At 39.8% G+C, this 18,222-nt stretch overlaps 1 protein-coding gene and 1 pseudogene across 1 annotated transcript; one reads left to right on the top strand and one right to left on the bottom strand.

The window, feature by feature from the left end:
• Positions 1 to 5,011: 5,011 nt before the first annotated feature.
• Positions 5,012 to 15,512, bottom strand: BCL10 (BCL10 immune signaling adaptor). The gene is made up of 3 exons (XM_004699285.2): positions 15,240 to 15,512; positions 7,120 to 7,408; positions 5,012 to 6,899 (listed from the first exon to the last, which is right to left on the bottom strand). Exons 1-3 carry the CDS (start codon positions 15,294 to 15,296, stop codon positions 6,547 to 6,549), a joined length of 699 nt encoding a protein of 232 aa, XP_004699342.1. The 5' UTR covers positions 15,297 to 15,512; the 3' UTR covers positions 5,012 to 6,546.
• LOC101642831 overlaps positions 15,295 to 18,222 on the top strand; it is a 7,430-nt pseudogene continuing 4,502 nt past the window's right edge.

Genomic DNA, 18,222 nt, shown 5'->3' with positions numbered 1-18,222 from the left:
CTTGTATTTGGATAGATATTATCCTATCTCAGACAGCATTACACTTCAAGATAGCTCTTATGTCCTTTTTGGTGATGAATGAAACACCATTATTCTTGTGCCATTCTCAGCATAATAAACAATATGATTTTCTGACTCAAAATGGCCAATGCCAGTGTATTTCAGCTCTCAGACTATTGATCTTTATGTGTTCCATTTCATTTTTACAATTTCCAGTGTTCTTAGATTCATACTTTGTACATTCCTAGTTCCAATTATTCAGATGTTTGCAGTTGTTTCTTGTCGTTTTGAGTTGTGTTCCATTAGCCAACAAGGGCCCTGAGGGCTTTATGCCACTCATGTCATTATGGTCAACTCTGAAGGCAGCTCTTCAGTTATATTTTAAGTGCCTTCCAACCTGAGGGAGTCTTCTGACACCATATCTAACAATGTTCTTTTGTTATTCATGAGGTTTTCAGTAATCTGACAGTGTTTTGCTGATGCTTGTAAGGTTTTCAGTAGCTAACTCCTCATACATGGCCTCCTATGATGTTTACTGCAATGTTCAGCAAAATTATCAAAGATATGCTTCTGTCTTCTCATAGCTTTCTGGAGGGACATTTGGATTTGTTCTAACACTGATTATTCTGAGTTCTTGTTTAAGGAAACCTGGCAGGCTTCTCCACTGTAAAGCCATCCCCCCTCTCTAATTGTACTTAAGTATTTTGTGAAACATACTTTGGGTTGATGTAAATATTCCACTCTTCATCAGTGTTATTTATATCAGCAGATTCACGATTACCATTTTCCTTTGAGTTAAAATCCATTATTTATTTTGATGTTGAAATTGTCCGAGGATTGGCCAACGGGAGCACCTTTAGGCAGGTTTCTGTGTCCTTTGGACCTGTTCCTACCATTCTTTGAGCACATGCTTGCTGCTTCCTGACACAAGGATGTTCCAGACTCATGTTTAAGGTGGTAAGTAAAAAAGCATTGCCACATTCATGAGTTTATTCTAAACAAAATGTTTGAACAAGACTGTGGTCTGTATATCTACTGACAAATTCTTTCAGTAAGATACCGTACTTCTCTTGGAATCATCAGGATGCCTTTTTAAAAAAAGGTACTTTCTGTGCCACAGGAAAATACAATTGAGACCAAGGTAATTGTTAACAAAACTCAAGTGGTTATCTTCCTCTATCATTGAAGTGTTGTAGCATGTTTATAGGGTGCCCTAAACAAACCAAGTATAGATGGGTCAACCATTTTAAGGAATGTCAGGAAGACCTCGACAATGACTGTCAATGAAGAAACTAACTGAAGGCAAGCAAATGGTGGCACAATGTAGACTGGCCATTGACATAATAGGTACCAAAGTTGGGCTCTCATGCGGCACAGTATCTTCATTTTTAAGTTAACATCTCAGCCTCAGCAAGTTTCCTGGTCCAGTGGAGGCCAAAAGCTTCGCTCCCCAAATCAGCTCACCCAAAGGTGATCAGTCAGCTTTTTAGGAACCATCAAAGCCAGTGAAGGTAATTTTATGGAATGAATTATAACCCAGGGTCATAATCAGTTAGCATTTCTGATCCAGAGAGCGAGGTCCATCAAAATTGGCATTTAGAAGGTATGCTGGGACCAACAAAATTCAAGGAGCAAAGTCAGCTCAGGTTAAAGCAATTGTGATTTTGGAATTCTATAGGGGTCATTTGGATAGATTTCCCTGAAGGACACAGGCCAATCATGAGGGCTTGTTAGGAAGTGTTTTAAAAAATGGAAAACAAGAGTTAAAAAAAAAAAAGCTGCACTGTTGAGAAAAAGGTCAAGAAAATTATGCCACTGGACTCTCTCTGTATTTTCTTTTTCTTAGATTGAGCTTTCTGTTTATATGATCATTGTTGCTGGGTCCTTATTTCCCCCTTTGTCCTTGCTTTGTGTTTTTCTGTATAGCAAAATTAGGATGGGTGAATTTATGAAGACAGTAACTGAAATAGTAATTGCCTGGGGGTACAGGAGGAAAGACAGGGAAAATGGGGGGAGTCAACACCAATGGGTACAAGGAAGACAATGTTCCAAAGTTGATTGTGGTGATGGCTGCACACCTTTTTAAATACAATGGAACCATTCAATTGTATGATGTGCTAATTATATCTCCATAAAGCTAATTTTTAAACAGTTAAGGAATTTTTTTACATCATAACAATGCACATGCTTTCTTCAAGTGTGGCAAGGGTTGTCCTAGGAAAATTTTATTGTAAAGTCTTACCCATTCACCCTACATTCCTATCTTGCTCCTTGAGACAATTTTTATCCCAAAACACAGACCATTTTAAGAGGAATATTATCCGAGTCCCTTGAGGACTGCCGCAACTGTTTTGATGTGATATAAACTGGAGAGCAGAATTCTTTAGGAAAGGGTTAGAGATGGAAATACTGTCTTCAGAAGCGTATAGGCTTAAGTGGTGAATACACTTGAGAAACTGTACCATCACATTATAAATGTACGGAAATCTGGCTTCTGTTACCTTAAACATAGTTCCTTTATTTGCATAGTGGCTGGACCAAGAGCAAAAGTGTCTACTAAAAAGGGGTCAGAGCCTGAGCGTAGCACATCATAGAGGTGGCTTGGTATTGGAAGAGAGCAGACTGAGAAGCAAATTACATCAGTAGCTGTCAAGCAAAATCTTATGGAGACTTCCTGAAAGGAGAGCTTCATTTAAGCATACACAAGGATAACTTGTGCTGCCCCTAAAATTCCTGCCCTGAATTTGCCATATTATTAGACTTAATTTTACATAATTGCCTTTTATGATTCCCAACCTTTGTTTTTAGTTAGAATCAATCAGGGAGTTTTTAAAGATCCCGAACCTCAGGCTGCACACCATCCCAGTTAAATCTGAACACTGTGTGGCAATCAGGCCTTACACTTTGCAAAGATTCTCAGCAATTCCAATGTGCAGCAAAGTTTTGGAAACACAGCCTAGTTGCAGGCCAAATACTGGACTTGGGGTTTCCACTTGTGTGATCTCACTCTTAATTACAATGACCCTGCAATTCAGGCTTTATTGTCACCTTTTTGACAGATGAGAAATGGGACTCAAAATTGAGTCTGGTGCCTAAAGGCTTGTCTTTTAGCAAGCAGTCATCTAAGTGAGACATCAAGGAAGTCCACACAGAAGCATACCAGCCTGTGTGATCCGCAAATAATAAATTCCAAATCTGGAGGAGGAAATAGTATCAGAGCTTCCATTCTGAAAACCCAGCTTGCAGAAGGCTATGGATTACAGTGGATGTCCCAAATCCATTTGCAGGATCCCCACATGGATTAAACCTTTCCCTCTTACCATAGTCCATAGATGTCTTTGTTCTCTAACTATACAATGTTATTAGACAGCATTGTAGTCAATTATGGCACTTGTAGTTAGGTTAAAATTTAACACTTTATCCTTTAATCTTCCTTTTGATCCATTTTAAAGTTGTTTCAGTTTTTAATGTTTTCTGCTTTGATTGAGGTTAATTTTTTTTTTTGCTTCATTTGTTTTGTATGATTTTCTGTATAGGAAATCCAGGGTAGGTAAATCTGGGGCATGGCAGGGGAAGTTGGAGAGAAATGGGGAGCTAACAGCCAGTAAGAGAAGAAAATGTTATGACATTGTGGGGATGATTGCACAACTCTTCTTAATATGATTGAGTGATAAAGTTGTATGTTAAGTATATGCCAATAAAACTATAAAAACTGAAAATTACTTAAATGACTCAGTCATGCAGGACTTTAGGACTGAAAGTTCGGAGTATACTGAGTACCTCCTAATCTAGGTACTGGAAAGGTAAGATAAACCAGACCCAACCCACCTTCTCATGTAACTCACATTCTAGCTGGGGAGAGAGAAAATAAGGAAATATGAGATCCTTATAGTTGCTATTGAGATGGTACAATAACAGCTAACAGTGCACATATTTATCAAAGAGGGCCAGTGCCTGAACCTTCCTGGTCCCTTTTATATTATTTAAGGGAGAAGGTAGGAACTCTTAAGGCTTGCTTTCTACCTCACACCAGATAGGAAAAAATTACTTTGAAATGATCATAGAGCAAGTTGTGAAACCACTAAGGTTTAGAGAACACTGAGGTTCCAGAGGAAAACAGATTAACATCATGATGTTGATAGGCAAAGATCTCAAAAATGGAAGATAATAATCACTAGGCATAAGACTGCTAAACCGGACTTAACTGAAATTGACACACAGAACTATTGCTTATCAAAACACTTAAAATCTAAAAGAAAAAGACAAAAGTAATTTTTTAGTAAGAGCACACATGCTGAACAATGAATGAACTGCCTCTCAAAAAAGTGAGCTCCAAACAACTGATTTTGTAATAATACAGTATCTGTGAAATGTACCATTTTCATAATCAACCTACTAACCATATGCATCGTCAGTCATGTCTGTTACACTAATGTATACATTACTGGGAATGGTTAGTGTTCAATGTTTTAAAAAAAGGACATTATAGGATTCAGAAAAATCCTATAGCACCGAAGAAACATTTAACTTTCCTCTAGTTCTTTAACGTTTCCTCCCTGCCAGTATCATGATCCCAATTATACCTTACAAATCCGGCTAGATCAGAGGATGTACAGTGGTACAGATAAAAGTTGGAAACACAGGGAACCCAGGACAGATAAACCCCTCAGGACCAATAATGAAAATAGAGATACCAGGAGGGTAAGGGGAAGGTGGGAGGAGAAAGGGGGAACTGATCACAATGATTTACATATAACCCCTACATATAACGGACAACAGAAAAGTGGGTGAAGGGAGACATTGGTCAATTTATGACATGAAAAAAAAAATTATCAAGGGTTTATGAGGGAGGGAGAAGAAAAAGTGAGGAGCTGAAACCAAGGGCTCAAGTAGAAAAAATTGTTTTGAAAATGATGGCAAGAACTGTAAAAATGTGCTTGACACAAAGAATGTATGTATTGTGTGATAAGAGCTGTATGAGCCCCCAATAAAATGATTTAAAAAAAGAAGATAATTCAAAACCTTTTAATACCTTAATTATATTGTCTTCTGTTAAGTCAACAATTCAAAACAAAACTAGTATCAAATAAGTAAAAAATATAGCTGTTACAATGTGATTATGTAGGTTATGGTCTTTTGAATAAATCCGATTGAAAATTTAATAAGGAAGTCACACGTTGAGCTTTAATTAATGAAAAATCTCTTAAAAGAGATTTCATAAACAATGTCATTATCTTTTAATTTAAGCTAGGAATGAAACATTTTTCCATAATACATAAAACCATCCAGTCTTTAGAACATTTTCTTAAAGCCAAGGTTAATCTTCATGACTGACAAATGCAGAATATTCAGAAGTGCAACTCAATTTTACGGTTCCTATAAAAATTAGTATTCATAAAAAGTATGTTAGAAGTGATTTCCTAGCGAAAATTTCAATATTCCTCAAATATATCATTATACATTTAAAATATTTGAAAAGATTTTAATGGAAAATTTTCATTTCTGCCTTTTACAATAACAAAAATTTATACAAAAAGATATAAAGAAACACATAGAATTGGGATTTAAAACAAAACTTTCAGAGTTTAAGATTTAACATACATGTAGTCAAATTGTGATCCAAAACAAAGCAATAAATCCTGGAAAATGGCCTGTTTACCTCAAAATTATTAAAAACAGAATTATCAACAAAACACATGCACACACAACAATAAACAATTTGTTCCAGTTATTTCAACATAAGCTTGCTTCTCTTTAAAGAATGCAAAGTACAGAAAAAATCTATTTAAATATGGCTTAAACTAAGATTTTTTCTATAAGGACTAAAATAATAAAGCAAGGAATGTGAAAAGTCAGACATGAGTAGTAATGAATGATCCAGGTTAATTGTAATAAGGCTAACAAGTAAGAGTTTTTGGCAACTGAGAACTTTCGGTGCATCACAGTCCATCAGGCATTCCTCCAGCACCAGAGGGGCTCTGGGAGCTCAGAGAAACCCAACCAAGTGCAGAGATGTTCTCTTCAGTTCCCTGGGAACTTTCTCATCAGTTTGACTTTATTATCGAACCGCAATAGCAGAGGAATCCTGACAACTTCCCAATGAATGGGCAGAAGGAAGATTAGATCATGAAAATGTCGACCATATCTTAATCAACTAGAGGAATGTTCCCTATTAAAATTAGTCTTAAAATACAAAAAAGTTTAAAAACATAGTTACAACACTGAAAGACACACCTGAGTAGAAAATACTGAGAAGTACATGGTCAAAATGATTTATATTAGCTGTCCTAAATTTCCATGTCTTTTAAAACATTTTATTTATATAACATGCCTACGTTCTTTTAAAGCATAATGCGTAGGGGGCTTCAAAAAGTCCATGGAAAAATTCTGTTACCATTGCATTCAATTAGTCTATGAAGGTTTTGGAGCTCCTTTGTACTTATTTTAAAATATAAGTATCAAATGTTAATAAATGAAATAATTACAGTGATTTTACAAAAAGATTTATCTTTGATAATATTTAAGGAACTAAAAGGTAGGAAATTGTCATTGCCCTGACACAGCACGTGATCTTAAGGGAAGAAACATCTCACTCGAGTTTCCACAAGTTTCTCCTTCTAATTGCAGTTCTGGTGGCAAAGGAGGGGCCCCAGGGTCCCCAGGCCTAGGAAGAGACACTGAAGAAAAAATAGTATTATCAGTTCTGCCTACTTCTAGAACAGGTAAATTCAGAGATGAATCAGTAGAAAAAAAAGGGGCTGTGCTGGATTCTCCTTCCGGATGGTATATGTCAGTGGATGCCCGCAGTTTTTCAGAGAAATTACTCTCATCTGAATTGGGTCCAGAGAGGTTGTTTGTAGCTTCATCTGGATGAGGCTCACAGCGGCTACATTTCAGTCCTGAAATAAAATTATTCAGATCTATTAATGTCGGATTAATTGATTACTGCCAGAAAAATAACTATATTTTGTTGCTACTTCATCGCTGTAGTAGATAAAAAAAACAAAAACAAATCTAACAGAATTCTGAAACTTAATGAATGTTTTGACTAACAGCAAACAACAATTTCTAGGTTTAACTTTGCATCTTATTTTTAAAATTAATTCTTAGTTATCTTACCTTTCAGATGTTCTAGTTTTATATTCCTAAGTTTTAGCACTTCATCTGTAATCTTCTGGATCAGGAAGTTCTGTGTTTTTTCACGCCGAATAGATTCAAGCAGTGTATCTAGTCCTTTGGGGTTTTCTTGTAAATAGTCTAACAATTTTCCAGCTCTTTTTCTACTTGATGTTCGACAGGAAATTTCTTCAGTGTCTTCTCTGCTGAGTATTTTTTTTGCCCGTAGATGATCAAAATGTCTTTCAGCTATGATTTTTTCACACAGGTATACACGTAAATTTTCTAATGCCTAAAAGACAAAATGTTATTTTTTTTTTTAAACTAAAAAAATTATACACAGGAACACTCAGGAATTTCTAGATAGTGTAAGAAAATATCCTAAGTCAGGAGGTCCAGGCCCACCATAATGCACACCAAGTGGGATGAAGGTCTGCCTGGTAGATACAAGGAGGTCCCAGACTAGATAATCCTCCCCATTGCAGTCCTAAAATAGGGTGGTCTGCTTAAGGAGCCTTTCAAGGGTAAGAATGAGAAAAGGCTACCATCCTTTTTAGGTATCATTTAGTAAGGAATTAAGGATTATTCAGAACTAGGAAGCAAAACTTAGTAAGAGTTCTCCAAGAGACTTAAGGACTTGATGGGACTGGGCTGGGGTGTTTTCTTGATATAAGCGCTTTCTTACACACGAGCGTCACTGGATTTGTTTCGCTAGTCAACCTGGCCTAACACACTAACTTCCTCAGATTTTTACTAATCATTCCATCTTCCTACATGGAAACCATGAAAGAAAGAAACAGAAAGACATCAGTTAGAAAGACAACATACTAACTTATGATTCAGCCTTGGTGGAAAGGGAACAGAATTGTGTGTGTGAGAGAGAGAGAGAGAAAGAGAGAGAGAGAGAAACAGTGAGAGAGAAATGTAAAGGAACAGTGAATGTTAGAAGAAATGAAAGAAACCACAGAAAACAAGCCTAGACCTGAGAAGTGGTTGCTGCTATGGTTATGTGTCCTTTTGGTTTAATTTCTACTTGGAGTTACAAGACAATACGGTATGACCTAGGAAAAAAAGACTATATAGATCAAGTACTGAGGAAACACTGAGTAAACCCCTAATATCACCCCCAGGACCTGGGAAATTTACAGAGGCTGTCTGTAGCTGAGCTAGACACATGAAGGTAGGTAGCTGTATATACTAGAAGAATGTAAAAGAAGCTGGGATAAAAAATGGGTTTGTTCACAAGATTTTTATAACACACTAAGGAACGTACATTTCCCTATAGCCAAAAAGGAGTCATTAAAGGTTTATAACAAAAGACACAGAGATAATTTTTGAAAGGGACTGAAGGGAACACAAACTGCTGTCAAAGGACGACTACTGTGGTCAACTTTGTTAAGCACCTGAATTTAAACTATGGAATTGGAAAGTGAAGACTTGGAAAAACCTCTGCTTATTGTTTATCATCTCTATTCTGGTGATTCCTACATTTACACATAATCAAGACAAACGCAGATGACACAGCTCTGCTTGCTCAAAGTGAGGACCTGGAGCATTTGCTGATAAACAGCATGGACTGTAGCCTTCAGTATGTATTACAAATGTAAAGAGAACCCAAATCCTTTACAACTGGACAGTATCATGATAAATGAAAGACCAGCAACGAGATGGATTGAGGCACTGGCTACAACAATGGGCTCAAACATAATAAAGATTGTGAGAATGGCACAGCAGGACCAGGCAGTATTTCCTGTTGTACAGAGGGTCGCTGTGAGATCGACTCAAGAGCACCTAGCAACAACCACCATCAAGACTGATGGAACTTTTCCACTGATGGGACTCTCAAAGGTACTTACAATTTAACATGGCCCCAAACAAAGTTGTTCTCATCCTTTATCCTTTCACCTCACTTGTAAGCATCAAAATCCATCTACCCGTGCAATAAATCTAAACCTTTGACACCTCTATTTCACTCACATGCTCCCTCTCATCACCCATGTGCTGTCTTGTCTTTCTAACCTTCTTATTTATTTAATCTATCTTTTGGTTTCATCTATATTATTACCATTACCCTAGTTAAGGATTTCATCTTGCTTGAATCCACAATAAGTGTTCATGGAAGCAGCAGTCAAGGAAACAAATGATGAACCACATTAAGTAAATCTGCTACACAAGACCTCCTTGAAGTGTTGAAAAGCAAGGATGTTACTTTGAGGGCTAAGGTGCACCTGACCCAAGCCATTGTTCTTTCAATTGCCTCGTGTGCATATGAACATAGGATGCTGAATAAGGAAGATGGAAGAAAATCAATTCAAATTGAACTACGGTGCTGACCAAGTATATGCAAAGTATCATGGACTGCCAAAAAGAACAAACATGTATCTTGGAAAAAGTATAGCCAGAGTGCTCCTTAGAAGTGAGAAGTTTTGTTTGCTGGTAAAGAATACTAACAAGCAAATCTGTCTTGGAAGAAGTACAACCAGAATGCTCTTTACAGACAAGGATGGTGGGACTTGGTCTCACAAACTTTGGGCATGTTGTCAGGAGAAAGCAGTACCTGGTAAAGTGGAGGGGTAGTGAAAGAGGAAGGCCCTTTATGAGACAGACTAACACAGTGGCTGCAACAATAGGCTCAAATGTAGGAACAACTGTGAAGATGGTGCAAGACTGGGCAGTGTTTTCGTCTGCTGTACACAGGGTGGCTTTGAGTAGGAACCAACTCATTGGCACTTAACAATAACAACAGTTTGGATTATGAGGGCGTTGAACGCTCAGTGGTAGAATTCTTGTCTTCTATATAGGAGATGCAGATTTAACTTCCAAACAATGCACCCTCCTGTCCAGTCACCATGCATATGTCAGTGGAACCTTACTTACTGCTACGAGGCTAAACAGATTTCAGGGGAGATGCCAGACAAAGATGGAGTAGAAATAATGGCCTGGTGATCTACTTCTGAAAGACAGCCAATGAAAACTCTATGGATCACCAGGTCCGATCATGGGGATAGCACAGGAACAGGCAGAGTTTCACTCTGTTGTGTGTGACCATGGTTAAGAAGTGTAGGACAACTAGACAGCAATTAACAACAAAAATTTTAGGCACTCATTACATCTTATGTGGGCAACTACCACCAGATTTCCTAACTTATTAATTACTATTTCTCTTTCCTCTTAAATTTCTACTGGAAACATCACAAGCTTTTTAAAAAGAGAAACTGAATATGTGGAGTATTATGAGTTCTAATATTGAAATTTTATTTAATAATACACCAAGTTCACACATTGTGTTCCTGGAGCAGATAATCCCTGGCTCATGGACAATGTTCCTCGAGGATGGCAGAATAGTAGTTAAGAGTGCAGCCCTGAGTCAGACCAATAGCGATATAAACCTTGAATCTGTCACGTATTCCTGTGAAAGCTGGAACAAGTTAGTTAACCTCATTAAGGATCAGATAGATTAGATATCAATAAAGTAATGATAAATATTTATCTCACAAGATCCCTAGAAAGATTAAATGGGACAATGCATACAAAAGCTTTGGCACAGTCTCTGGTAGAAAGCAAGCATTCAATTATCAACAGCTATGTTATTGGGCAAGATTCCATCACACCTCTTTGCCTAGCTCTCTAACATTATCACCATCTGTTTGACCTGAAACTTTATGCTCCACCTCTAACTATGGTTTGTCACCCTCTCTCTCTTTGTGTTGTTACCTTTGTCTTTTCTTTTTTCTCACTCTCAAATAGTTCATGGAAAAATGGATTTAAAAGATAATGGATGTGCTCTCCCAGCTTCTGAAGCAACCTCATATATCTATTATTTCACTTGTCTATAAAGGAGGACTCCACAGCCTCCATTTCATTCCCAGGCCTTCTCATTGTTTCATCAATGACCTCCTTATTGCTAAACCCGACACTTTCCCAATTATGTATTGACATTTCAGCAGCAACAGACACTGTTACCCACTCCTTCTTTGAAGCACTCTTTTTGTTTTGGTCTATATCAATATCACATTCTCTTACCTTTTGTCTCATCTCTGTGGCTATTTAAAATTCTTCTATGATCGCCTTTTCTATCAGAGCTTACCTTGTACATACCTACTTGCTCACCTGAAATTTCCACCTAATAGATTCCATGCTTTCTCAACTCACTCCCATATTTAGTCTATCAGCAAATGTTATCATTTTTATTTTTTAAAATGCACATGGGAGTATCGTGTTTTATTCATCTCCCTTGCTCTCACTCTGGTCTAAATGGCTGTCATCTCCCATCTACAGAAATTCTAAGTCTCCTTTCTGTTTCCTGGTCCTCACTCCTGCTCCCAATCTTCAAAATACAGATAATTCTTTTTAAAAAAACATTTTATTAAGAATTAACACAGATAGATCATTCCACAGTTCCATCACATCAAGCAGTATTGTACAATTGCTACCAGTTTCAAAACATTATTTTCTTTCCTGAACTCCGTAACATCAGCTCCCTTTAACCCCCACCCCCACTATCATTGTACCCCCTAGACACCCTTATCTTATTTGCTGTCACTCTATGTGCATAACAAACTGGAAAGCCTTGAGAAGAATGAGACTCCCAGAACACTGTATTGTGCTCAAGCAGAATCTACATGAATTATGAGGCAGCTGCATGAATAGAACAAGGGCATACTATATGGTTTAAAATCAAGAAAGGTGTGTGCCAGACAAAGTGGTGGGGTGATGAAAAAGAGGAAGGCCTCTTTTTATTGGCTCTTCTTATCACATTTATTCAATGCTGAGCAAATTATCAGAGAAGGTGGCTTATATGAAGAAGAACGCAGCATCAGGATTGGAGGAAGGCTTATTAACAATCTATGATATGCAGATGACACAACCTTGCTTGCTGAAAGTGAGGAGGACTTGAAGCACTTGATGAAGATCAAGGATTACAGTCTTCAGTATGTATAAAAACTCAATCTAAGGGGAAAAATGAGGACCTAATGTCGGGGGTTTCAATGGAGAGAAAATGTTTTGAGAAACGATGTACAAATGCGCTTTACACAATTGATGTGTGTATGGATTGGGATAACAGTTGTATGAGCCCCTAATAAAATGTTAAAAAAAAACCCAAAACCTAATAAATAAATAAATAAATAAAAGGCCAAAAAAACCAAAACCAAAAACAAAACTCAATCTAAAGAAAACCCAAATCCTTACAACTGGACTATTAGGTGACACTGAAAAATGGAGAAAAGGATGATGAAGTTGTCAAGAATTTTGTCTTGTTGGATCCACAGGCAAAGCGGTTAAGAGATCAAATGACGCATTGCATGGGGTAAATCTGTTGCACAAGATCTCTTTTACGAGTTGAAAAGCAAGGATGTTACTTTGAGGGATAGATGCACCTGACGCAAACCATGGTGTATGTTCAACTGCCTCACATGCAAGTGAAAGTTGGACATGGAATAAGGCAGACCGAAGAAGAGATGCATTTGAGCCATGGTGCTGGTGAAGAATACTGAAAGCACCATGGACTGCCAACAGAACAAGCAGATCTGCTTTGGAAGAAGTGCAGGTGGACTGCTCCTTGGCGGCAAGAATGGTGAAACTCTGTCTTAGTCGCTGGCATCACGCTTGCTATAGAGTGGAGGGGGGGCAGCTAGAAAAGGGAAGGCCTTTGACAAGACGAATCGACACCGTGGCTGCAACGATGGGCTTGAACATTAACAACTGTGAGGAAGGCGCAGGACTGGGCGGTGTTTCTTTCTGTAGTACATAAGGTTGCAATGGTTGCTATGAGTCAGAACTAACTCGATGGCACTTAACTCAAGGAAAATCCAAAACCTTTATTAACTGCCATCTTTAAGTGCCTTCAGATTCTGGGTCACACCTACCTTCCTAACTCTACTTCAGGTCACCCTCTTGTCTTCCCCCAGTTTTGTGATGACACCAAGTGTTTGCCTATTTTAGGTCCTTTGCAAATTCTATGTTCCTAGAATGTTCGCTTGATAATATTACAGCCTTCCAAAATCACTTTAAATGTAATTTTCTTTGACCATCCTACCTCAAGTAGACTTCCCTGGTTATTTTCTCAGCACTTGTTGGCCTCCTTCACAGTACTTATCCTAATTTGTAGTTATACATTGGTTTTAAACCAGGACAATTATACTTTGTTCAGTGTTGTATACCACACACTTAGCAGAAAGCCAATTGGACAATGTTTTGTATGAATTCAACATTCTGTCTCCCTTGCCCTAAGAAATAGCTTTTTGCCAAAACAGGACTTTTTTGGTTTTTCCTTATGAACAGTTAGAATCAACTATAGTACTAATCTCACAGTGACATGTAATCTATACTTATTAAACTACACTAATTCAATCAATGAGATGAGGTGAATGAGAATACAGAGTGAAGAAGAAGGGATTTCTAGGAGGATGGACAGTGGTACACCATTGATAGAGCAGGAAGAGCAAGTACACTTTTAGACAAAGTGAGCAAATCAGCAGCATATAAAAGGAGACTCCAACAGGTGACAGTATTGGTCTAGAGTTGAAAGAGAAGCAATTCCATATAGTAGAAGGTGATTATAAAATGTTTAGTGTCTTACAGGAAAAAAACTCTAAGAAAAAAATGTGCACACACCACATTTTCCTCATAAATTTCTGAAATTCATCTATGGTTTAATCATAATTATCAATCTGATATGGATGTGAATTGAAACAATAAAGGCAGATACCATCAATGAATGAACAGGGAAAAATAAGGCCCAGAAGCCAATGTTTACATGTGTATTTGTGCACAGGTCTCACCTCCTCCTACTTGTAACCTCTCAAAGTCTGTCTCAGCAACTGTAAAATGGGAATAAGGAAATCTCCCTTAGATTAAACACGAACACCGTAACTTGTGTAGCACAACACCTGGAACACAGTAAAGTCCTTTACTTGAAGTGCTTTTCTAAATATGACAGCACTCAGCTTTATCTCAGCTAGATTGCAAAGCGGGGCTTGGTGTTAATTTGGGCATTCTCCCTGAGTCAAGAATAGTACCTGGCACATTATGAGTGTTCCATGAATTATCTGCTGCATGAGGAAACTAAGGTACAAATCCCAGTCATAGAGTTTTAATTTCCTGTTTCTCTTTGCTAATGAGTCACACCAATTGTAATGAATATAGTGTAATAAATCTTACAGAGGAGAGAAGAGGAAGTAAGTTGAGATTAAATTGTGGACTACTGGAATGTTCAGTCAAAACACCCCTCACGGTGAGTTTATCTTCTGAATGAATATGAAGTACCTTAGTGATGTGTATGTCTCAAATGGCAAAGCAAGTGACTAAAAGTAAAGGAGAAAGGGAAGCAAATCATCCGTCAACAAAGCCATTCTTTACAAATTAATATTAAGGCTTTTGCGGTTCTGCAACGACTAGCCAGTAGGGCACAATTTTGCTAGTGCATATTTCCAATGTTTACCTGTAAATGAATTCTCAGCTACAAGTATTCAGTCCCCCACCCCCTCAATTTAAATGTGTGGGCGTTCGCTTACTAGGGGAATTCCGGTTTGTGCTTTCAGCTGTTGAGCTTCCCCCAGGCCCTCTGCAGGAGTTTCAAATGTTCGAGCCTCTCCTCTCTATCTGGTGTTAAGTGTAGCTCTCTATCTAGGTTAGGACCGCAGCCTCGGTCTGACTCAGGGATGGGCTTGCGCCACTGATGCCCAAACTCCAACCAAACCCGCTGCCAGGAGTCGATGCCGTGACCGACAATCTTCACGGGCGCACACAGCTTCATCTTTCTCTCGCAGAGCAACTGGCGGGGCTGGGTTCGAGCCGCCCGATGTGCTGTCAGCCAGCAGCCCAACGCCTGAGCCGCATCGCCACTAGGGCTCCTTTCCAAGAGGGCAGCGAGGTGGAAGATCAAGTGGGAATGAGTGAGGGGTGAGCAGGGGGAAACGCCCCCCGCCGCCGGGGCCAGCTCTGGATTTCCGGGTCCTGAGGGATCCCTGCACCAAGGTCCCCGAGCCCAGACCTCGCTCCTCCAAACCGGAGGCTCCACCTCCGCCTCGGATTCGGGGTTTCCGTTTCCCCCTCCCGAGGGGTGCAGCCCGCCCCTGCTCCTCCTGGGCCCTCGGCGGACGCCGCTCGAGGGGGCTACTCACGTCCTTCTTCACTTCAGTCAGGTCTTCCTCGGTGAGGAACGGCGCGGTGGGCTCCATGGAAAAGGCAGGAGATGGCGCCTCTTCCGGGTCTCGAGCTCGGGTCGCGCCGCACCGCGCAGGCCTAGGGACTTCGGCCTCGAGTAAAGAGGGAAGTAAACGAGGCGGAGCGGCAGAGCAAGAAGGGGCTGCCCCTCCGAAAACAAGGGCTCGCCGGACAAACCGTGGTGCTTCCGGCTCCGCCTCTGAGGCTACGGCGCTCCGGACGCGGTGTTCCGACACCCAGGTAGAGGCCGGTCTCCGCGACTCCGGCGCAGCACCTCTGGGAGGCTGGTCCGTCGGCAGAGCCCGCCTCGCCACTGCTGTAGCCAATCAGCCCCGGCCTTTGGACCACGCCTGTTCCCTGCTGCAGCCATTCAGCATCAGCTCCGCCCGCAACTGGCGTCATATAAGTCACGCCTCCTCGGGGCGTTTGCTTTCCCGGTAAGGAATCACTTCCGTAAGTGGGACCCTCCCCACCTTCGCAGATTGCTCTTTCTGGAGTTCCTTGGGGTTCCTTCCCTTTGCCCAGGCCTCATCCTACAATTTCCTGTTGCCTCGTTTGCCCACTTAGGCTTTTAAATTATATAGTCTCTCACGCACAGCAAAGAGAAAAAGGAACTACCATACAGTCTCATCATTTTAACACAATTTAACGTGTGCATACTTTTGGGTTGCTATTTATAAACATTATTCATTATGCATTAATCTGTTGAATGGAGCTGTGTCTACTTTGGAGAGCTGCTGTGGGAATTAAATTATAGAGGTAAGAAAGATACCTGGCATATTGTAAGCATTAAATTCATTAGCATAATCTTGTGCAATTAAACATTTGTTAAGTACTTATTGAGATGCTCCAGGCATCTTGTTTTATAAGAGTTCTCCCATTTTTTGTAGGAATACCGATTTTTGCATTCCGTCTGTGTCTTAATCTGCTCCAATAGTCCAGGGCAACAATACTCAAAATGGTACTCTAACTGGTAACAGCTATGTATACAAAGCAACAGTGTCCCTAGGTGGTGTGATTGGTTTATGTGCTCTGCTGTTAACCCAAAGATTGGCAGTTTAAACCCACCAGCTACTCTGGGGAAAAAAATGTCGCAGTAAAAATTGGAAATGACCCCTATAGGGTGATTATGCTCCAAACTCAGCTCACTGCCATCCAGTCTGACTGATAGCGACCCTAGAACTGCCTATGGGTTTCCAAAACTCATGTTTCTTCTTGGAGCAGTTGGTGGTTTCAAACCGTTGACCTCGTAGTAGCAGTCCAACTTAAAACCCAGTAGGCTACCAGGGTATCTTAGGGTTGCCATGCCCAGAATCAATTCCACAGCAGTGGGTTTGGGTTTTAAATTGATATGTAAGCAGAATGGCACATAATTTCCCCATGAATCCACTGGAGGTTTTGAGCAGCCAACTTTTCAGTTAGCAGCGCAGATCTTAACCACTGTACCACCAGGAACCCTTCAGAGTGTTAAACAAAAAACAAAACCCAACAACCAACCAAACAAAACCCTGCTGCCATCAAGTTGATTCTGACTTACGGTGACCGTTTATAGAATTTCTAAGATGGTCAGTCTTTACAGGAATAGACATTATCTTTCTACTGCTGAATGACTACTGGGCTTGAACCAGCCATCTTGCACTTATTTGTCCAATGCCTAACCCACAGCACACCTGTTGCAAGCCTAATGGTGGCCATCGAGCCAATCCTGAGTTGCAGCAATCCTATGGACAGAGTAGAATTGCCCCTGTGGGTTTCCAAGGCTATAAATCTTTAAGGAAGTGGAAAGCTTCATCTTTCCTGCAGGTTGGCTGGTGGTTTTGAGCTGTAACCACTACCCCATAAGAGGTCCCTGTGCCACCTATTAGAAGATGATCAATTGCAAGAGAAAAAAATAAAACGGAATTGGATTGGGACTTTATGGAGTGGGAGAATTAAACTTCAAAATAGGGTTGTTAACAAAGACCTCACTGAGAAATTAAGATTTCAGTCAAGACAAAGACTTAGCCAAGTGGACATCTGGTTAAAGCCTTCTTTTACTGTAGAACAGCCAAGAACAGACCAGCCTAGGAATAGCCTCCATTGTAGCTGGGATGGATTGAGTTAGGGGGGAGAAACCTTAAACTTTATTTAAAGTTCTTATACAGTCATGTATCAACATCCAGGATACATTCTGGACATTATTTAGTATGGACACTTAGTGTAGTGGGCCAAATGCATTGGCCTGCTAAGTGCAAGTTCAGCAGTTTGCAATCACCAGGTGCTCCCCAGGAGAAATATGAGGTTTTCTACTCCTGTCAAGAGTTTACAGTCTTGGAAATCCATAGGGACAGTTCTACCCTGTTGTACAGGATTACTATGAGTTGGAATTCCTTGGAAGTGAGTTTGGAATTTTGTTTGGAAACGCCATAGCTAGACTCGTGCTACTTTTTCTGTAAGCCTTGTACCTCAGCTATCATTGTCACCTTGCTGAGAGGGATTCTTTTTAGTGTGTGGTCCACAGTCCACGTTATTGGAAATTTCTCCATATCTGACATACGTTCCTCTAGCATTTTCATCAATCTTGTGCCTTCCCGTGGGGCCTTGCCTGTAAAATCTTGGAGAAATGTTCCTTTATTTGGAGGATCATTGCAACATGCCCAAATTGCAAGCAGTTAGCATCCACTGGTTTGCCATTCTCATGTTGTTTTCACTTCCAAATGCATACTTCCTTATGCCTCTTATGGTGGATAGCGTTAGCACTGGTTTTGCTGCATTTGGTAGTCATGATAAACTATGGCAGTGTTTTTTTTTTTAACATTTTATTAGGGGCTCATATTATTAGTTATCCCAATCCATACACACATCAACATTTTATTAGGGGCTCATATTATTAGTTATCCCAATCCATACACACATCAATTTTGTAAAGCGCATTTGTACATCGTTTCTCAAAACATTTTC

This window comes from Echinops telfairi, unplaced genomic scaffold (genome assembly GCF_000313985.2).
Source record: "Echinops telfairi isolate 266 unplaced genomic scaffold, ASM31398v2 ScPeMD7_443;HRSCAF=831, whole genome shotgun sequence".
NCBI classification, from domain to species: Eukaryota; Metazoa; Chordata; class Mammalia; order Afrosoricida; family Tenrecidae; genus Echinops; species Echinops telfairi.
Note: the sequence above shows the minus strand (reverse complement) of the source record. Positions and strands in the feature narration are given on the sequence as shown.

Coding starts and splice junctions, on each gene's coding strand:
- BCL10 (XM_004699285.2), bottom strand. CDS start 15,296: ATGGAGCCCACCGCGCCGTTCCTCACCGAGGAAGACCTGACTGAAGTG. Junction 7,409..15,239: donor TGACTGAAGTGAAGAAGGAC/GTGAGTAGCCCC, acceptor TTTGTCTTTTAG/GCATTAGAAAATTTACGTGT. Junction 6,900..7,119: donor AAAACTAGAACATCTGAAAG/GTAAGATAACTA, acceptor ATTTTATTTCAG/GACTGAAATGTAGCCGCTGT.